Raw genomic sequence first — 23,425 nt, 5'->3', positions numbered from 1 at the left:
GAGAAGCTACTGGTAAGCTTTCTCAAAAATCAGAGTGCAGTATTGGGTAGCCACTCCCAAAGCAGCAAATGTGTGTGTGTGTGTGTGTAATATAAATTTGTAACATAGCTTTAATAATTTTTCAGTCATATCGCTACACTGTGTGCAGTGTGGCAGTTTATAGTGATGTCTAGCACTAGGGCATCATGCTGCAGACATGTAGCATGGTCTCCCAACCAATCAATTATTCTGATACCAGGCCGACCAGTCCTAACACTAACCTCTTAATGCTGAGCGCCTAGCGAGGCAGCTGTTTGTACCATTTTTATAGAAGTCTTTAGTAAGACTTGGCCAGGGTTTCAAACCCATGACCTCCCGCATCAGAGGCGGATGCTCTAACCACTAGACCATTGGAACAGTCAAAACGCGGCAAATTAGTTAAAGATGTATGTATGTTATAAGAACTGTTTACCACTCCTCCCTTACAATACAATGCAACTGTACATATATGTTAGTGTTCAACCCATATTCTTCCAAAAGACAAAAATAATGAAAATGATTTTGATGTGACAAGTTCAGATATGGAGGTGAAGAAACATTGCTGCCATTTTTTGAGTAACAGTAACGGTGACATTTTTAAGCAATATTCAATACAAAGCAATCAGAAATGTAAAACCATTAATATTTATGATCCACAGTATCAACACAAGTTCAACTCTCTCCACACTCTCACCTGTACATCCCATGGTCTGAAAAGAAACTGCCGATTGAGGTTGGACTTCTCAATAATGTCCATGTCGGTGACGTACACATGGCCCTTGTTACCACATGCTAGTCCCATCATGGCCCAGTTCTTCAACATCTCACAGCCAATCGCACCAGCACCAACCTAAGGAATATACAAGATGTACTATGAAACGTGTATTGTTTCCAGTCATGAGGCTGACAGGAGACATTCTGTATGCACATAGTTTTATTTCTTTCCTACAGCCTTTGATATCAATATTAAATGCACATAAGATCGCAAATATATGTACTGTACAATAAAACTGGCAGTTTGTCCATCAATCTAATTTAATTTTAATTAAGAGTGTTTCAATTAACTGTGCTTGAGTTTTTTGCTTATGCCATTTTGTGCAAATTAAAATTTTCCACAATGTTAACATTACATACTTTTTACTGGTGCAAGAAAAATGCAATGAGCTTGTGCTATAAACATAATGGATATTTTTAGATGTATCAACTGGAACTTTACAACTTCCTGATGTACTTCCAACTCTATTGAAACTGTTGATTTGAATTCTATTTAAAACATACACTTAGAAATATCTGGGAGGTATAAACAAGATTTGACATCTGCACAGAACCCATTACTTTCTTTATATGCTTACCATGACCCTGACCTTTAACCTTAAGACCTGAAATCAACAGGTTTATTTCTTACCCAAAGTGCAAGAAATCAACAAAATTTGGTCACTGAACTTACTAGCAACCCCAGTCATTTTTTTGATATTTAAATAAATACAAACAATTGCTTTCTTCGTATAGATCTGTTTAACAGCATTCCAAAACAGTTTATTGTTTTAAAATATCTCTATTAGAAAAAAAAGTTATGTAACTTTTAAGTTCCAAAATATTTACAAATTTCTAGAATTTGTGTCCTATGTAAATGTATTTAGATTATGTGGCAGTCACGGCACCGAAGTAAAATTTGATTTCTATAAAAATGTTATAACTTTCTTATTTGTTGAGATATTATTATGAAATCTGATATTCTGATTGCATTTTTCCTGCTGAATGCAGTACTGTCATTAAATATGTTGTCTGACTTCAATATTTTCATTTACAACTGAAAATCATATAAAAATTTCACAACTTTTATGACAGTTAACTTAATACAAATATTAGCCAGAGTTCAATATGTAAGTAAAACAACTTCAAAATCAACAAAAATGCAATGTTTATTTATAATTGTGACTGAAACAATGTTGCAAGACCTAATTTAAAACATACTGTGATGTTAAACAATATCACTAATTCCCTGTATAGAAGAAGAAAAAAAATGAAGAATTGACAATAAAATTTACTGTAAATACATAAAACCAGTATCTATGCACAATACATACATTTTATATTCCAGCTAGAGGCCATGCTTTTATTAAAAGTATGTACATTTAAAGTTTTCATACTCCTTTCCAATTTCATTGAACTCTTTGATGAACCATTGTCGACCTGAATTTATGCAATCGGGAATGAACTTGTTTGTCAGAATAAACTGCTTGTCAACAATTTGGGTGTCTACCCTACAAGGCCACTGAAAGTATCCTTCCTTTCTGCATGGTGACATGAAATTCACACATGCTGTTTCATCATCCTTTACTTTTTCAACAATTCCAGGATACCAGGAGTCCTGATAAGCAATTGCCACATACTCATTTTCTCGGAACATGTGTTTTAATCCTTTAAACATTGTGTCATGAGAATCGTCTGAAACTTTGCGCCGATTCTTTTTCCCCCTTTCAGTAGCAGATCTTTTCCTTTTTTTGGCCTTTCTTTGTGAATTTCAGACACAACATTTTTTTCATTTGATATGTGGTCTTGTCGCATTTCCCGACCACCTTTTCTTGCCGAAAGCAGAATGTTGTGACGATTATCAGGCTTCATTTCACTTAGCCACTTCATCATGGGAATTCTGTTCCGTTTCAACAACTGTACAGATGTATGGTGGTGCATTGATGCACTAGGTCGCCTCCTCTGACTGCTGTCCAGATCACCAAAGTGATGCTCACATCCAAGATTGGTAAGATGAGCAAAATTAGTTCACTGATCATTTCAGCATCGACATGGAACTTTCCGCCATCAAGAAAGTCTATCAGCTGTTTGTCGATTACTGCAACCATAGCAGAGGCAACAGTTACGATGGTCTTCAACAACAGATCTCTGGTCACTTTTTTTATTGAAAACAGACAGCTAATCTTTGATGATGATTGACCTTTCCAATATCTAAGGGGTCGTTTGGTGACCAATGTTCATTTTGGTTCAGAAGATGAGTGGGTGTTTCCATTCACTGTTGTAAAAATTGTTTCATTTCCAGAATATGTTGTGAAAGGTCTAGATAAATTACTTTGCCTGTGGTGATGAGATTCCAGTATGGCCCTGTCAACTTCATGAAAAGTAGACCAAAGCGCTGTAAAAATGTACAGACTATGTCAGACTTTAAATCCATTAATACAGATTTTAGCTTCAGATTGGGACTGTCCAATGTATCAGTAACTTTTATAAAGTTCTGTCTATGGATAAATACTTCAGCTGAAGTTTCAAATACTGCATTAAACCTGTTGTCTCTGTAATTTCTTATTACTGACTTAATACCATTTGCCATGCAGTGTGCATCCCACCTGTCCCGTATTCCATTGTGGTCACCAGCTGGTCCAAACACTTCTGATGTTGTACGAACAACCCGCTCAATGACAGTTTCTTTTTTACTCCAATACTGGAACACTGGTAGAGCATCACGTCCAACCGGTCCCACTGAATCGACTAGTTCAGTTTCTAATTTTTTAATGCCGGGTTTGGTGTAGCTATGGAAGCCAAGAAGCACATGAACCATACAGTAGAAATGATGAACAATACCCTTGTCCCCTTCAAAGTCTTTCAGAACATCATCACACCATTCTTCTAACAACTTATTGGCCAATTTTTCATTGCTTGCTCTATCGCTCATTGTGTAAGATAATTTCTCTAAAGACCGAGCCACAAATGTTGCTTCATCTTCTGTTTCTTCCTTGACCAAGTTTGCATTAAGTTTACGGAGTTCTTTCAGGTGGTTCTTCGTAACATTATTTATGGAAATTGCATTCTCTTTATAAACTTGATCAAACCCTAAACTGATCACATCACCACTGTCAAGTGTTATAGAAGTGTCCACAATTTTCTGCTTTTTCCGTGTTGTGCCATCCCTACCTAAGCCCCAGTTTTCAGCTTTATTGAGTTTTTCTGAAATAAATGTTTTTGCTATGTAATGTCCTTCATCGACTATTGCTTGAGTGGTTGTTGGGTTTGGCAAATCTGATCTGTCTAAACTTTTTCCTGAGATATGTCTTAACACAGACTGAATTACTAGAGACACTTTCTCAACAGCAACTTTTAACCCAACCAGTTCAATCACACAAAGACGAACCTCGTGGCCATAGCTTCCATCTTCATTTTTGGTCTTTATACTTTCATTTATAATTTCATCAACATCTTCTTCAAGTTCTGCTACTTTGTTCTCCTTGTCTAGTATTTGAGATCTAATCATTTCACAGTTGTCACATTTGGCATTACATCTTTCAGCATCATCAGGTACTAAAGAGTCTCTCTCTTTCAATTTCAAGCGGAGACTTTTAATTTCAGTTCTTAAATAACTGTTGCTTTTCTGAAGGACAAGATCTTTGATTTCTCACTATTTCTTTTCTCAGAAATAACTCTTACTTGCTCTGTCAATACAGTAATTTTGTCAGCTGATGCTTGGTTCTCATTAGTCACAGTTTCAAGCTTTAGTTCACTTTCTTTCAATTTTTCAGTCATCATCTTTATTTGGTTCTCTTGCCTGCTGACTAATCGTTGCAAGCCACGCAATGCATGCAAGTGTTTCTTCGAGGTCTCATCTCTTTTATTTACATTCCGCACAGAATAGTGACCAATCCTGCTTTTAATGTTTTCTAACTTCTCAGCATTTTTGGCAATTTTCTTCTGAAGTTTTGAGCACTGTTTCAACTGTTTCTTATTTGAATACTTAAGTTAGTTTCTTTTTTCAGAGTTTCATCATCACTGTCAACAAGATTACCACTTGCCTGAACATCAGTCGGCTTTTTCTTAGTGCAAAATTTATTTTTGTTTAAATTGTCATTTTCTATCTGCTGAATAGTTTCCTTTGTAACTGCTTCATCACAAAACACTGTTTGTTCAGTTTTTTGTGTGGTCAAATATGGGCTGAATGTGGCACTCATAGCTCCTTTACATTTTTAAATCCAGAAACTTTCTTTTCGGCAACAAGTATTTTTTTTTCTGTTCACATACTCTACTAACTTTTGTTTTAAGAGATTTCACATTCACACATTCAAAGTTGGAGTTCAACTTTGAAATAATACTGAACAAGGCATATAAGTTTTTGCCACAGTGTTCAATGTATGAATTTATTTCAAGTACAAGTCCATTTGTTAGTTCCTGAATAGGATTCAAGTTAGTTTCATCTTCTAAGTCCTGTGATGTTATATTTAGCTCCTTGCAGAATGGACCAGGGAATGCAGCCATATTTCACTTAGAATGTTTCAATATCATATACCTGCAAAATAAATTATCACTTTCAGACTTTGTATTTTTTTTTCTAATTTGAAGGCATTATTGATCCTATCAAACGTTATCAATGCATTTTGAATTTAAGATCCCATATGAAGTGTGCATGTAAATAATTTGCTACGTTTATCAAAGTAAAAAAAAAAAAAAAAAAAAAAAAAAGTACTTTGCATTTTTATGATAGTGATGTGATTTTATTCTCAGAATTTTATCAAACAGTGTCCCATTACAAAATTTAAACAAATGCACAATTAATATCAGGTTGAACATATTTTAAAACCAATTAAAGTTTGTCAGTTGAGATATTTACAGTATCGAACTTCAGCCTATTTATAGCGGACGAAAATCTACGCTTTGCGTGTTCAATTTGCGACTGCATACTGTCTAAGCTGTACAACAAGCATTAATACGATAAAAACTATAAAAATATCATCTTACCATGTTCTTCTGGCACACCAATTTGTATGTAATTAATAATAGGGTTAGTTTTGGAACATCGGTTGTGGAAACGTTGATATCGTCATCAGCTGTTAGAAAATTCAAATATGGCGGATAATGTCGACGCGGGGAGATTCAAATATTTTACAAATTCGATGCTCGTTGCGGGTGGTTTAAAAACGTTTCCAATATATAAATTTGGTATCAAAATAAAGCTTGGAATACGCCGATTTTGATTATATACGTTGCATTTATTTAAACTGTCAAACTTATGGTCAAATCTGCGTAAAGTTTGAGGGATTATTTCTTTGTGTAGGAATATCATAGGAACGTGCTATAACCACTGACCGAATTGTTTAAATCTCCTCTGATAGGATTGAAAATTTCATGAATATTCATGAAGTTTTAATAACCCACATTTTGTTATGAAGAAGAGTAGGGTCACGCGATCGCGGCACGATCAACGATTTTTCCAATGACGTGTGAAATCGGTAATTTTCGATGATTATGGAGTAATAATTCCATTAATATAGCATCAAATATAAAAAGAAAACATGTCCATTATAGATAATTTTATTAGCTTTTACAATATATAAAATGTGTTGCAATGAAATGACATGTATTGATGCTGCAATGAAAGTTCTACACTTGGTCAACAGTTTCATCAGATTTCCAGGTAAACTGGCGTCTTGACCATGTTAGACTGGGGTTGCTAAACTTACTCTAGAATCAAAATTCTTCTGTAAGATCAATTTTGCGGTGTCACAATGGCTCTGACCCCAAAATCAATAGGCCTCTGTATTACCACAAGTGCAAACCCTACAAACTTCATTCAAGGTTTACACATGGTTCCCACGCTTTTCTAAAGGTAAATTTCCAGGTCATTTCCAGGTTGAAATTAATTTTTTCAAGGTTCACGTATGACTATTACTGAATGGAATTAAAGAATATTTTAGATTATAAACCACACATTTTCTACATCTAAACATGATTCTCTTTCAAGACTCTCCAAAACATCCCAAGTCAGAAAAGGTGATCATGTACAAATCCACAATGTGTTATACACGAAACAAATTTGATTATATTCCCATAAATTGGCATATAAAGCCATTTCAATGTACAGAATAAAAATTCTAACTTTATTGTGCTGACCTGCATTATGTTGCTAAGTGGAAACAACATAATGAACAAATTTAGTTTCTTTTCAAACCTTTAATTCTATAGCAATATATTTGAATCTTATTGAAAGTAAACATTTCCTATTATAGTAATAAAAAAGCAACACACGCAAATTATTAGAATCTTGTCTTGTATTGAAACGAGTTAACCCTGAATTTATGTGCCATTAACATCTCAAACAAGATTCTACAAACAACCTAATCTCCTTAAGACGATCTGGTAAAAAATCCAGCATTAAAAAAACATTTTCAAAGGGGCTGATTTAAATTTTGACAAAAGACCTTGAAAACTTCATACTGGTGTATAAACAAGGACTGAATTTTCTGTAAAATCAACTTGTCTTCTTGTGATTCATTAAACCAGTCTTCAAACCTGTATTCATACAGGGGTTTGTATCGTTTTTTAATATATAATAAAAGGGACGACAATTTATTTCATCAATATTTGCGAAATTCAAGGACTTTTCATGGTTGGGATTTTCTTTAATTCATTTCTCCTGATTTTTTCCCCGATTTCTTGGTAGCATGGTAACCCTGTTTACAGTACCATAGCTGCTATGTAAAAAAAAAAAGTAACATTTTTTTCCTCAGTCAGCAAGTCCCCAAACTTTCATCTTTTGACCCCAAAATTAACAGGTGTTTATCTTATCTCAAATACATGTAATTTACACAGTTTGGAAAAGGTATCCAAAAGGTCCAATTGCAGTGGCTTTAATAATTGATCTTTTAGGCTCCAAACTGATAGGGTTTTTCTCTGAAACAATTTGAATCTACTTTCAATGGCACTTAATGATAAATAGTGGAAAACTTCAGTAACTGAGCAAAAATGAAACAGATACCATGTGGACTGCACAACTTGGTATGCTATGCCTTGTGGTGGGCATATGAAAGTATGCTGAATGAGATACTTACCAAAAAGTATTTGAGGTCGCCAAGTTTCTTCTGGAATTCATCTCCAAATACTGCTATATGACCATCATACCGAGAGTTCCTCTGTGAAAGTAACAGCAGAAATCAATTTATGTACAGGAATGTACGTTTTTGGCAGAAATAGATGTCATTTTCAGGCACATGGCCAACAGATTTATGTTTCTGATAGCTTAAACAAAAATAGACAAGATTTTCTGTTTAAAATTACATTTAAAGAATTTGAGTTTTCCATGATAATTTTGATGGAACTGAATGTGCAAAAAAACTTTTAAATCTTTAAATAGCTAGTCATTTTCCCATTAACTCTTCTACATTGAATTACATATACTATTACATTCAAAATTAGTTGGCTTCAAATATCCAAGTTTCTGAATTTTCGTATGACACAAGACGTCTTCTGAACACAATGTGTCTACCACAAGTGATGCTTCAAGATATGCAAGACTTTGAAAAACTTCTTCACAAAGTATCAATGTTGTTACTGCTGCTTAAAAAGTCTTATCATCTGCCAACACTTACAAGGTGTTAACAGTGTCTATCCTGCAAATTATGTTTTGTTATCTTTCGAAACACCAACCAAAATTCAACAAAAAAGTGTCATGCCTGCAAAGCATGCCTCATTATCTATCAAGATTGACAAGGATTCCATGAAATAGTGTCTTGCCTGCAATCCATGTCTAATTATTTGCAAACAGAAATATGGACTGCATGAAACATGATCTCATCTTCAAATCATGTTGGATTATATACCACAGATAAAGCTTCCTTGGAATGGTCTCATCCACAGACCATGTAAGATTATCTGCTAACATGTACAAGGATCCACAATATCTCAAAGGTAAACCATTAAAAAATGTGCCATCACCGTATCCAACAAACAACTTTAACAGAGAAAATGAACCTTTGCAACACAGCCACTGGCACAAAAATATTACCTGTTCCTTGCAGGCGTGATAAGGGATTAAAATACTCACTGGTTTGCAAGCTTCTTCTGTGAGAATGGAGTCTCTATTCTCTTCTGGCAAGCATTCAATTGCATCAAAATACAGGTATTGGAAAACTGGACTAAACTTCCCTGAGCAGGCCTATAATAATAATCATGGTTTAAAAGCAACTGATAGAATAAAAAATCTTCTACGATCATATTAAAATGTCAACATTCCAGAAATGCTGTCATATATGTAAAATGATTTGCTTGACAAAATATATTACAACTAAAAGCAGAATATTCTCAACCTGGCTACATACATTTAACATGACCAGCATGAAGAGAAGAGCTGATCCCATATGTACTTTTACTTACGCTACTTTAATCTTTCATTGTTGAAACAATGTTCAATCTAATTTTTTATATTGTGCATGTAGGTAATATATGTTTTGGGTTTTCACTGGGGTCTTTTAACAGATATTCTCAGAGGTGCTAAAGTTAACATATAAATCTTAATTTCGAGTTTACAAGTAGTCAGGGTATGTAATAAACACCAAAAAAAACCATTCCAAACAAATGTGTTTTGTAACGGGTCGAAGAAACTTGCTCTTTGCAGACTTGGTGCAATCATTACATAGTTTTGTGATCATGCAATATATCCAATTTATTAAATTGCAAACAATAAAGAACTAACATTTATCCATATATACTAGTAATCCAGCATGCATCATTTCATAAAATTAGTGACCCAGCAAATATCCAAATACAAACAGTATTGATCCAACTTGGCCACTGTATAATGCTTCCAGCATATCATGGTCCAATGTAAAACGACCAATGTAAATCCTGATCCACTGAAAGCATTATGTGACGACAGATCCAAGTAAGCTGTGCTCTTCACATTCTCACACATCATATACACAACCAAACAGTTCCAATATCTTGTCTGGTATTTCAGTTTAGAAGCTTATTCTACAGTATTACACTGTACACTCACCAAGTCACCATGAAAGAACAGCAATCCCCTCTTATCGTGTCCCTCTTATTTTTAGCCCACCACTGTCAAAAAACCTCATATAGGACCACAAACTACATTTTCATTTTTTGTTTTACCTTTATTATTTATATTATATTCTTTCTAAAACTTTTTCACTCTTTATATCTTGATGTACTTGTGTTTACATTTATTGGTAAGGCTTTTCCTTCATTAAGTTTTTGTACCATTTTTTATTTCTATCGTTTATAAATTTATTTTGAATTGACACACACATACACAGTCTCCATCATGTGAAATACCAAACTATTCTGATGCCACTGTCATGATAAAAAGGTGGCCATACAAGTAACAGAATAATGTGCAACTGAATTGAATGATGATATTGCTCTTTTTTTAAAAATCTATTCTTTTATCATATATATAATTTTAGCTAGATTCTCACAAGACGGCTCCAGTGGCTTAGTGGTCAGAGCATCTGCCTCGGATGCGGGAGGTCACAGGTTCGAACCCCGGCTGAGTCATACCAAAGACTTATAAAATGGTACTAACAGCTGCCTTGCTTGGCACTCAGCATCAAGAGTCAGCATAGTGTCAGGATAATGTGACTGGGTGGGCCATGATGCTACATGTCTGCAGTATGATGCTCCAGTGCTAGACATCACTATAAACTGCCACACTGCAGACATCATTGTGATATGACTGAAAAATTGTTAAAGCTACGTTAAAAATCCAAATCACACACACTCTAAGGTTCTCACAAAGGAACATATATGTAGGCTTGAGAATAAACAGAGCCCACAGTAAAACAGTAATCATGATTGGGTGATCTTGCATTTACCAGCTCTGGTGACTGAACCTGAGATTACTGTGGTACAAAGCAAGTGACCTAAACACTATTCTATCACCATACCTGCTATCAACCCAATAAATTGATATTCTTGATGTGGATTTCTTCTCACTGTAGAACAATACTGAAACATTTATTATTACTTGAATCCACATTAAATTCTTGCCAAGAAGAATCAGCAATACCGCCACTCAGTTTACAAAGTTCTCACCAACCTTCATGACCTCTTGTGCAGCTATGCCTCCTATAACGGCTACTACTGAACATAGATCCCCAGTGGCTGAGTAAGCAAACTCTTTCATAAGACCTTCATTCAGTTCCTCCAATTTTGCCTCTGATGAACTGTTTATCTCCTTCACTATAGCAAGGAATTCATCTCCATCTTGCTGCAACATACATTTGTACAATATTTGTAATAAAACCAGAGTCAACTGCCTTCATCAAAAGCTAACACAGCTGAGCAGATGACTGTGCAAGAATTCAATAACGTTCTTTAAGGTCAGAAATGCACAACTAGAAACCATATCGCATTACTGCTGCACTTTGAGTTCCATAAAAATACCCCTTATTATTAATTTACTTAATAGAAATAAATTGCCCAAGATAGACAATAAGTAAAAAAAATCAATTAGTATTCTTCTGTGTACTTTCTAATGCACACAAATATGTAACATCTAAAACTGCAAAGCTGGAAGAAGACACTCGGTAATCTCTATCTATGGTGTGAAAAGTTCTCTGAAAACCCAAAACTTGCATCAGATAATTCAGAATTTCTATTCACTGATATTGGGTGTGTACACAATGCACTTTATATGAAAAGATCAGTGTATGAACATCACTACAAATTCTTTAAATTAAGAGTTTTATTTTAGTACCTAAGACTAAAATTGAGTGCATCTTTGCACCTGTAATTTTATTTTGCCATCTTTTGGAAGTAAAAATTCCGACTGCATGCTTGCATTTAAGCAGCTTCCACTTTGGTTCAGGGCCAAATAGTTTTGGTGCTACAAGTTACATTTCTGTGCAACATGCACATCAGGAAACATTTTTCTAAACAGCCTTCCCACATGATTTGCCAATGCAATTGAAAGATCATGATCAATTATAAATTCTATAAAAAGAAAAAGAATTCGGCACAGCAGTTTCCTCTTTTGGAATGCTGAAAAATGAGGTTATTTTCTGACTGCTCTCCAATGCATTTCCACAGGACAAGTGTTTCTTGGAGATCACATTTCCTTGAATCAGTTACTTATCCACAGCAAACAGCTGCATTTGTCCTATAAACCTTAAGAAATGTTTCAACTCTCCTAATCAAGAACTGCCTACGACATTTATAAATATTCTGGCATACACTGGTTCTGGTATTTCCACTAACAGTCATCATGGTATTTCTACTTAATGTAGACCCTGACATTGTTTTTGGTCTATTGCTGAGATGTCTTATTTGAATCATTATCTGTAAATGAAATGAATATCCATGCATAAATAAAGCAAATATAAATGGTGGTTCCTCTATGGCAGTCCATGTCGAAGATAAATGAAAGTCACTTGAATTCCTCTACAATATTTCTTAAGTACAAAGTGTTTGTAGCTGTATTGACAGGAAAAAAGACTGTACCTATGAAAATAAACACTAGTTAACACTGCTCATTTTCTAATTATTTTTTGTAAGCTCACAATCAAAATTTCTGGTTTGAAATTTGGAATCCAGAATGTTGGTTGGAAAACTTGAACATATTTCAATAAAATCTGAACAGTTGACAGGTTTGTGTTGGTCAACTCTTTCAGCTACTTTTGTCTAAAAGAAACAACTTAAGAATATCTACACACAATTATTACTGAATTTACCTTTCAGAGGGTGATAATGATTGAAGATCAGCTTGTAAAACTCGCAACTTTATAATGAAATAGCAGTGAGTTAAGAAATGTAGTTTTACCCTGCTTCTAGCCCTGGGAAGTGTTCCCTTCTTTTTCTTGTATTCATGGAGGGCCTGGAATGCTATATGTAACTGTCCTGGGTGGTCAAATTTGGCAAAGTCTGTCAGAACAAATTCTGGGACTTTCATTGCTTCTGTTATAGGTTTCTGCAAGAAAAGAAACTTATTATGGCAATTACTGCCCATAAATACAACATAAATTCTAAGACATTACTGAATTATTTTATTCTGACAAAAGAGGGACAGGTCTTTAAATATTAATGTAAAAGTTTATGAAGAATAGCCCACTATACTCATCCCTAATGAGTGATGACTCAAGTAATTAAATAATCCTACACACAGTTCACTGAGGATTCTTTTATTAAAAGAACTATGAAATGTCAAATATTTTGTAGACTGATTATCAATTTATATGTTAACTACTACTGAAGCTATTAAAATCAGTCTAAAACTCATTTCATGGAAAAGAAAGAATTTTGCAAATAAATTATAGTGTGTATAAATAAAATGGCCAGTACCAAAATGTACAGCATCTACATGGCACACATTTCTCCACAATATAGTAACGGGACACTGTACCAGTGAATAGACGATTTTATTATCTCCAATGGAATATCCTTGTACCATAAACTCATAATTATCATGACTAACAAGGTAAGCATAATGTTCAAACATCGTTTTTGTGTTTCATAAACCAAGGTTGTCAAATCCATTTCCAGAGGTAATTTCTGACTTTGAGAAATTAATGACTTTCAAGGAGTTGATTTATTTTCACTAAAGTGAAAAGTATCCTACTGAAACATCAAATAGTGTCTTGGTAAAGAAATGCCATAATAATGAACTGTGAATGATGTGGTAGGTATAAGCTTGTGAAGAAATCAACAAAGATATTTCACCTTTCACGACATTTTCATGAATAATAAATAATAATAGAAGATCGATTCAGGCTTCTTTTCGTTTCAGATTTTCATGTTGAATTATTTCAAGTCTTGATCAAAACTACGAGTCGTACCACTTCTATCTGTACCATATAGCATGATCATTTTGCATTACTATCTAACATATTTTGGAAAGATCTGCTTTTATATTACAATGTCTTTATATATAAACAATCAAGACACCAAATAATGTGTAAGAATATTAAAAAAACACACACACATCCATTACTTTCATATTCAATATTGAGTGATCTAAGTAACACTCTGAAGTCCATAACTCATCTCACCTTCAGGAAATAAACATCACACTTCCCCCTTTTCCAGCTATCTTTGTGAATAAGCATATTAACAACTACAAAACTATAAACTTCAATTTTGATCAAACAACTTTTAATGTTTCTCAAGATCAATGTCATTTATGAAGACAATTATAACTTAAAACTATGTGGTGAATATGATTTTTATTTATTAGTTTAAAACAAGAAAGGAATTCTTGTAGCTACTAACACCATCATTAAGATCAATCACACAATTTGTTCTCAGGGTTTAAGTTGATTTTAAATTGATAAAACTATTACTAGTGTTTAGTAATTAAATAATGAAAGAATCCCCCATCATATATTTTGATGCACATTGCGAATTTCAAGTTTACTAGATGTTAATTTTTAAGTCCTTCATTTGTAAGTATAAATAAATCACTAGTCTATGATTCATTACTGTGATACTTATATAACTTATGAAACAATTAATCTATATTTAATATCCAGGCAAAAAAACAGAATTTCCATAAAATATCCCATATGTTTTAGTATAATTTTTTCCCCCAACTCCTGTTGGGATATTATGTTTGGATCAAGCTCTAATTTTTCAAAATCAAGCTCACTTCTAAAAAAATTGATAAATTCCTGCTCTGTGCACAAGTTTTTTGAATAATTCATGTTTCGTATTAATTACTGACCTGACTCACTCCTTCATGGTTCTGAGAATCATCCATTTCTTCCATTTTAAGTAAAATTACAAGTAGACATGAAGTGTAACCCTGTTAGTTTATGCTGAATGTTTCTCCCCTTTAGAGAAATACAACTCTAACAAGGGCAGTACTATGCAATATCTTTAGTTTTGTTAGGAAATTGAACTACTATGACAAACACACTAGCCTCGTATTTCTAAACTTCACCCAAATACAGAATGCAATACATTTTCACATGCATCCATAACACTGATTCACATCTGCATCCACTTTCTATTGAACAATATTCCTTTGAATGCAGAATTCCACTGTGATCAATGAGAATTTAAATTGCAAACTTTCCATTTCTATACGCTCATCTATGATTGTAATATTTCCCTGAATTCCTAGAGTTCTGGATCATAAAATATGGTCATCCAATTCCTGATGCCAAATGAGTGCTGAACACTGGAAGTTCAGTGACCCCAACTTTGTTTGATCTTGGCCACAACAATTTGTGCACTTCACAGCACTAAACTGATCCGTTAAAAGTAGAAAAATCTGAAAAGCCAGATCTCCTTTAACACCTTATTCAGACACATTTTTGATGATGCTTGACCATTTTCTCATTCATGCAGATTTGGATTAGGAGTGGTTGCTGTGCTGCCTTATCCCTTAATAGCAAATTTGATACATAATTAGACCTTGTCCAGATTGTAGTACGTGAATTTCAGGTACAATATGCAATTTACCCTTATCTGCATGTAATGTAAAACCTTGATTCAGGTAATAAATTCGTTACTTTGAAAGAAGCTAAACAGATTCCAGCAACTGCTTTTCATACTAGTTCACTACCATGCTCAAAAAAGGTGTAGGTGACTTGTGTGAGATATTCATTTAACATAATTCATTACATAAAAACTTGGACTGGATGGCATTTTTATTGTTAACCTTTCTTGCAAGAAACACTTTACAAAATTAGGACTGAAATGGCACACAACTGGGTCTGAAATGTCTAAATCCTCTATATTTACAGATCTTTTTATGACCAGACTTGTACATTTTATATTAAAAATGGCAGCGGATAAAGATCCAAGATGACTGTAAGGCACCAATATACCGACGAAACCTTGAATACTTCAGAGTATTTCATTTTTGGCTTTCATTTCAACACTTCCTGCATGTTAAAAAATATTTTCACTTACAAAGCAGAATGTTTTTGGCATTTTGACACTGGTAACTATCCCACCTCTGACGTATTCTGAGAATTTAGTTGTATCACCAATACTGAATGTGTAGGGACCTGAAATGAAAGACAATATAGTTTTAAGACTTTCCTAACTAAAAGTCAACACTGATCAAATACCATATGCAATAAATATTAAATGACAATTTTCAAAAATGTGAATTTTCACTTTTAGTTTGCTTTATTTCTAAGCAATCTGAACACATTGACAAAGATTTTCTCAATTTATGTTGTCAGATAAATCAGTGGTGAAAACTTTGTTCTACACTGTAATAAAAATCAAATAACATTTAACTACTAGCTTTTCCAGATAGTATATTTTACTCTTGTTCTTTATCAAATACCTCACAAATATTTTCATCATTTACGGCAAAATAAAGTTAGCCTTTGCTATGAGAAACCATGCGTTCATAGATGTCAAAACATAAGCATGCTTATCAGGAATTTCTAGCACAAATTTTTCAGAATCTTAGCAGGCCTTGTATATTCACCATTTCAATACACAGAAAAAACTTCCACAATGATCCAATCCTGTGTTATGTATATTTAATTTATATACTGTTTCATGACTTCGTCCATGACTGAGGATAAGTGTGTGTCAAATTTTTGGGGGTCATGTTTGTAAGTTGTAAATAAATTGTTTAATGATATTCAAGTTCAAGGTTTAGCTTTAGTTACAAATTTCGAGTGTTCTGGAAGAGACCTTATGACCCAGGATGCCAACCAGGGCATTTCATTTTGTCTTAGATCACATGAAATTAGTACATAAATTATTCCTCTTTTAAATTCAGTCTGTGGAATCATTTATAGTTGTTTTCAGATATAAGAGAAAAATTGTTTATTTCAAATTAATCATCAGAATTACAAAGTGCTCACTGACTTTTTGGACTAAAACACTCTTTTGGGATTATTGTAAATTCATTCAATGACATTCTTAATTATATCATTGTGATATATCAAGACTGTCGGCAACAGAAAATGAAGATTACAAGTCCCTTCATCAGCGAATCTGAGACGAAGTAATGTGTATAAAAATGGTTTGGGTAATTACAAATAGAACATTTTAATGGCAGGCCGGAATTTGAATGAAATGATGAATGTCATCATTTTCTGTATATTAAAAATAACCCTATGCTTTTGTTTTAAAAGAATAACTCTTTAATTTGCCTAAAAGCTCAAATTTCTTTTACCATTGATTCCACACTTGATGATTTCTGCTCTAAATTTCTATGGGGACCAAATTATTAGTGCTTGATGACATAAAATCAGTAAAGACCATTAAAAGTTTCAAGTAGGTTCTTTATGGAGACAAACGTTCATGATACCTAATTAGTTTTTCTTTTGGTTTTAAGAACACTTTTAATACATTATTGTTTATATTATGTTGAGGAAATAGGAGCTAATTCACAATTGATTTTCAAGGACATTTCAATGAATTTGTAAGACCTTCCAAAAGTTTTCAAGGAACATTTTTCTTCTGAAATAACCTCCCCCCCATGTTACTTTATTATTGCTTACTGAATATATAGATACAAAAGTAGAAGACCACAACATACACATTGCCTTGCTACTACAGCAAAAGGATTCTACTCCATCCAACTACCCATGTCATGTGTCAATATGATCAACCCAATTTGTTTTCATGTTATGTTTAATTTATTCTTTATTTCTGGAAAATACATAAACAACAAATAAATTTTATGAGTGGTCTATTCAGTTTTAACAGCTTCTACTCCCTCACATAAGTTCATGGAGTTTTGTGAAAATTTCATCTACATTTCATGGACAAAACAATATTTTTCTAAATTCAAGCAATTCTCAAGGCAACCCTCAAATTTAAGGATTTTTTAAAGTTGTATGAACCATAGAAGAGCCTTTCCAAGGACACACAGAGGCAACTGACCCGAGTTGGCCTAGGTGGTTACCAAATACATCTCTGATACTCTATCAACTGAACTACCATGACTCATAGTAAGAATGTTGGTATATTACATGTATTAGGTCTAACAGATAATCTATGCTATGTCCATTCTTCCAATCTCTAAAGCAAAAAACTATCTACTTTGATGACCACAAGTGATAATAACCATGTGTTTTTCTTTAAAAATAATATGCTCTATTATCTGTTTTTTAGTGCTCCTAGTTCACTGTAATGCACATATGTTGATACAATGAAATCTGTGTAATGGTCAATCATTTAGATACACTAATTTTACAGCAAGCCTTAGTGCTGAAGTACTTTTTATACTTTAATGCATGTGTCCTTATAGAAACCTCCTACTCCAAATTTTATCCCACTGAATTATGGTTTTGACAATTTTCATCAACTGGACTCGTACATGCAAAATTTTTCTCTAAATATATGTAATAATTCCACAAAATCTACAATGGTTGGTACCTGTCTGTGATGCAGTTAAGCTGCAGAGTAATTAATATCCATCAAGTTCAAAAGTTTTGTGTATGTATTTATAACATAAATGAACAACTGTGAAGGAATCTACAACAACAAAGTTTCGACAATTTCGTATTAATGATCATTATATCTCAAGTATCTGACTAGAATGCATGTGTTTTGTTACCTTTTCTTCTTTTGCGAAGCCATGCTCTTAACATGTAATTTTGAGTTATGCAGCGCCTTCTCAATAGTTGCTTGCAGTTGGCTCAAAACCATTCTACTTTTACAATTTTCAAAACTGCAGCCATCAACTTTTGCAACTCTAACATTTACTGCACTGACATGTAGCCTTAAAGAAGGTCTGGATGATCTACTTCAAAATATACAGCTGTGTGTATTAACTTTTTATCCTACACAGTAAGTAGCAATAGAAAGCAATGTTATTACCTCTACAGAACCATTCATCATAATATTTCTAGCTAAGCAGTTGTAAAGTCATTAACCAGAACATGTGACTTACCCAGAACTTTGATTTTAATTGGTGGACATCCATTCAATTCAGTCATTCCCTGGACTTCTGAGAATGTGACGTACTGTCCATCTTCATATCCATGACGAGCCTCGTCTAAACATGTGACAACTCCCTCTTTGTCCTATAAACAGATGTTTATATTAGAAAGTCATAAACAAGTTCAGTTCGGTTAAACCTGACCTACTGTTCTGATAATGCAAGTTTAATCAAATTGCAAACTGCACAGATCCAGATCTGCTGTTTGCATAATGCACGAGTAAATGGGTCGATGCAATTTGCTAGGATTATCAGTTAAACAAACAACACAAGACCCTGATCTGCCAGTGCATTATGCAAGAGCAGATTAGGGTATATGTTGTTTGCAGTTGGTCTTAACTTATATGTGAGTTATATAGGGTAGATTTTTTAATGATGTGCTTAATGTAATGAAATTATTTGTTAATCCTATGATGGAGATAATCTAATCATTATAATACAAAAAGTCTAAATTAGATTCATAACAAAATCTCAAACATAGTACCGGTCAATAAAACTGCAGCAATCTCATTAGATTTTTGTAAAAAATAAAATTCTGTCTAAAAAAATGTATTCCTTAATCCTTCAAAACAAATTTAATCACAGGACTTTCATCTCTAACACTGACCTAAAAATCATGCAAAAAGATCATCCAGGCTTTTAAGTCTTAAGTTTGGAAGGCCCTATCACGGCTTTTAATTCATCAGCTTCTTCCTACAATGGTTATAAACACAATGTCCAGGCATTCTTTAAATATCAGGTCCACACAGCCACACAAAAAGATCAGTCCAAGAATGTCAAATCAAATAAAATCCCAAAAAATTGGAAAGAATATTCACTAGCACAAAACAAAACTTAAATAATGAAATAATCCATGAAACAGGGTTAATACAGATCAGAAAAGCTGAAATTCAATGACTTTTCTACAGAAATAAATAAATATAAAATGAAAGGGAAATGAGGTTTAAAAAGAAAGTAATTGTAACCCAAATGCCCTTTAACTTCTATACTTTCTTCTCCAGCTGCAACTCCAGTGCTTTCACTTTTAAGATTCTGCCAGGATTTTATCTGACGGGGATGGGGGAGGTGGTGTGTGTTTGCCCACTTGTTATGGAAATAAGGGGGGAGTAGAACAAAAAGGAGGGAGAGGAGGAAATGGCCATTGTTCACTATATACGTAACACTACAATATCCATCTTTCTTTCTTCCAGCTACACTCTGTTCGAGTCCTAATGAAATCAAAATCTTTAAAAATGTTGCCTCTAGTTGTATGTGAATTAATCTGTTGATTTTTCTGGGCTTAATCTGTTCTTCGACAGTGTATGAATATTGTTCTCTGCTGCGATGCCTCTGCTGACAGGACATACACAGCTAGTTAGCCAGCTGGAACAAGTTTGGAAACTGTTCCTTATGTTTATTTTGTACATTTTTTCACTGCTCACGGGAAATGTCCTTTTGATACTTTAGTTCCGAAATAAGATTTTTAACTAACATAAGCTCTGCTTACGTTTCACTTTTTTAAATCACTTGTTCTAATAATGGTATTTTGATCAAATAAATATATAAACATCATAATTGTATTTGTAGATTATTTATTAAATTGATCTCAACCCTTATAAAGTTGCATGTAGCTATGCTCAAGGTATTTTGAATGATGTATTTTTAAGGAGAAGTGTAAACATTTTTGGATTTACCCTCAGTATTACATATTTATGTTTTTGTTTTCTTTTTCCACTCATAAACCATAAGATATTATGCCAAAAACTGATTAAAAATTGAAATCACAATTTTCCTAACTTTGGGGATTTGCAAATATGTTAAAAAAATATTAAACACTTTTGATAGTCCACTAAAATAAATCTGTGATATCCCTGCATTTCGTCAAGTGAATCCAGAAGACACTGAAAACATATCCCAATGTTATTTTTATCTAGGATAATTTGGCAGTAAATAGTCCCCGATTGTACATTACAATTCACCTTGCATTCATTTACTCCAAAAATACATAATCCATGTGAATCAAAGAATATAAATCTGTTACTATTCATTGTTTAAATCACACTCGTTCTTCTGCCTGTACGCTAAGGAGTAAATAAAATATCCAGGCAATACATTAAAACACTCCTCAAGAATAAGATGAAGTTAATCCATGTTTATAAGTCCAGAGATTTTTGCTAACAATTGCCAAATGAACAGTCCAGAAGTTTACACCTCATACGCTGGTGATCAGACCTATTAATATTAAATATCCAGTGTTTGAAAAGTTATGAAATTATTATATGGTATGCAGATTCTGGTCAAAAAGTCAACATACATTTTGCAGTGTAATATAATTTCCAGCTTTCAAAATGATGTCAGTTTTGGTGCTGATTACATGCGTGACCCACTCAGTTCAAAGCTCAATTTCAACTGCCATCACTATCATCAGCCAGTAGGCCTATTTGCCGAACTGAATCATCTAATATGAACCGTGCTAGGATTTGGCCTTTAGGATCGTCTAGGTAGCCCATATTTTAAATGTGCGTTCAAAAAACTTCCATGATGCATGGTTTGAACTATGACAGAATGTCTGGTCCTGGACTTAGTGAAGGGAAAGTGTGGTAATGACCTCATGTGAATGGAAAAAACAAAAATTGAAAACTTTTTTTTACAGTCATTTTTTAATATTCCAGACTTCTTCAAGGCCTGGAAAACCAACTTTCAACTTGAAGACTTTTTCCAGAATTCCAGATCCTACAGGAACCCTGCACTGGCCATCTGACCAAGTATAAACAGCCATTTTGAATCCTGGTTGTACAATGAAGTTTCGTTCCCTACAAAAGACTTACCCTAGTGACTGAGGCAATCATGTTGCTTACTGGCTGTTCTCCATCTGTGTCAATAACAACAAACTCTGCACCAAAATCACAGAAAATCTGACTGCAAGGTAAAAGCAAGTTAAAAACTATTAAATATACAGTATCTTGCTTTTCCTGCAACACATTTAAATCATAAAAACGTTTGCTGGGCTTGGCGGTGTTATTAGACACAATCAGTTGACCAGTAAATAATGTTCACTTTATTAGCTAGATATTGAAAGGGTATGAAACTGTACATGCATTCAGCTTAATTTTTTTTATAAAAGTATTTTTTTACATGTTTCTTTTGATATTCACAAAATCTTAAGTAAAAGTTATATGCACGCTGAAAGCATGTGTTGTTAGTTAATTATTCTTGCTGTAGTCGTTCAAATGAATAGGCGTACAAGTGTTAATTATTGGGAATTTACAATGGATTAAAGTACATGGAAATGCATATAAGAAAATTTTAGCAGTATGAAATTTGTACAGACACTGTTCATAGACCCTGGAATGTTATGAACAATACATGTGCTTCATCTTTCTTAACCAAATTTTGCTATTAATTATTCCCACTGAATTCAGACACAATGATATGTGACGAAATTAATGAATAGTTTAAATATGTATGCAATTTTTTAAATGGAATTACATGTATTATGGATTAACTACATGCCATGACGGTACAGTATCAGATGGTAAGGAAACTGTTATACTCCAGACCTGCCGGGGCCCGAGTGGCCAAGTGGTCTAAAGCGCTCACTATTCCGGATCACTGCCATCTCACCTCTGTTTGTGTGGGTTTGAGTCCAAGGCTCGGCTAGCATAAGTGGGAAAGTCTGCCAGTAGCTTCTCATGAGTCGATGGTTCTTCCCTGGGTTTTCCAGGGTTCTTCCTCCACCATTTATACTGGCCACCATGTATAGTCTATCCTGTGCTGAAAATGGCATTAAACCTTAGAACAACAACAACCAGATCTGCCAACCCTGACGAGTCTGTCTCAGTAAGGCAGCTGATTTTTTTTCCGTAAGATTAACCAGTTTTCAGTAAGGTGTAACAAAATATCAATAACTGCTATTGTAAAGCTGGAAAACATAATTAAAGTTTGACGCAGCGACGATAACATTGTGTTTAACTGAAAAGTTTGTAAAGTATGTGTAGACTTTATTTACCACTAGTACAGTTGCATAAACTTTAGTTCCAAACCCTATGCAACTCATTGGCTTGTTGCTATCTCTCAACTTGACGTAATTCTTGGGAATTCTTTTCCCCATTTCATATGACAATGGCAATCGTATCTCCTGCCATGAGATGTACTCAAATTGGCATGTGAAGTTCAATAAACGTAATCGTGTCCTTTCCATCTTCACTTTCAAGATGCCATTTTTAAACAATTCTATAATCAACAGTTTGATCATGCAAACACTTTGCATTAACAAATAGGCAAAGTTAGTCTGGTTCCCTAACTAATTTCACTAAAGAAATTATGAAACCTGGATCCAAATAAAGCACAGATGAACCAATTATCCAGATTTTTTTGGTAAATTTTGCTTGTATGTCGTAAGTCCGTATTTTAAGGGTAATTTTCGTAAGACTTATGGCAAAATTGTAAGAGTTGGCATGTCTGATACTCTGTTCATGCTATATATTAGACGCTGAATTCAGACACAATGATCTGTGACAAAATTATTGAATATTTTAAGTCTGTGTGCAACTTTTCAATGGAATTACATGCATTATGAATGAATTACATGCCACGATGACAAGATAGTAAATAGTGTTGATATACATTAGACATGACTAAATATATATGTGCTAATGCGTTGTTCTCTGAAAAAATAAAATACTGTAAAATCCCGCATTAACGCGACCAAATTTTTAAAACCCTAATTATCGCATTATAGTTGGGTTCCACTGTATTGCAAGGCTTCCCTATTGTTGA

At 33.8% G+C, this 23,425-nt stretch overlaps 1 protein-coding gene and 1 pseudogene across 6 annotated transcripts in view; both read right to left on the bottom strand.

The window, feature by feature from the left end:
* Positions 1–23,425, bottom strand: part of LOC149799614 (ubiquitin-like modifier-activating enzyme 1) — a 93,034-nt gene that overhangs the window by 39,909 nt on the left and 29,700 nt on the right. For all 6 annotated transcript variants that reach the window (XM_089958949.1, XM_089958952.1, XM_089958951.1 and 3 more), the window contains 8 exons: positions 21,475–21,565; positions 18,620–18,752; positions 15,664–15,761; positions 12,572–12,718; positions 10,850–11,020; positions 8,837–8,947; positions 7,845–7,925; positions 713–868 (listed from right to left, as the gene is read on the bottom strand). In XM_089958949.1, coding sequence (XP_089815075.1) covers positions 713–868; positions 7,845–7,925; positions 8,837–8,947; positions 10,850–11,020; positions 12,572–12,718; positions 15,664–15,761; positions 18,620–18,752; positions 21,475–21,565 — 988 coding nt within the window. The remainder of the gene's footprint in view (positions 1–712; positions 869–7,844; positions 7,926–8,836; positions 8,948–10,849; positions 11,021–12,571; positions 12,719–15,663; positions 15,762–18,619; positions 18,753–21,474; positions 21,566–23,425) is intronic.
* On the bottom strand, positions 1,755–5,274 carry LOC149799615 (uncharacterized; annotated as a pseudogene).

The sequence above is a fragment of the Sinohyriopsis cumingii genome, chromosome 5 (genome assembly GCF_028554795.1).
Source record: "Sinohyriopsis cumingii isolate HCF-2022 chromosome 5, ASM2855479v2, whole genome shotgun sequence".
NCBI classification, from domain to species: domain Eukaryota; kingdom Metazoa; phylum Mollusca; class Bivalvia; order Unionida; family Unionidae; genus Sinohyriopsis; species Sinohyriopsis cumingii.
The sequence above is the reverse complement of the archived record's forward strand: the minus strand, read 5'-3'. Positions and strand labels throughout refer to the sequence as shown.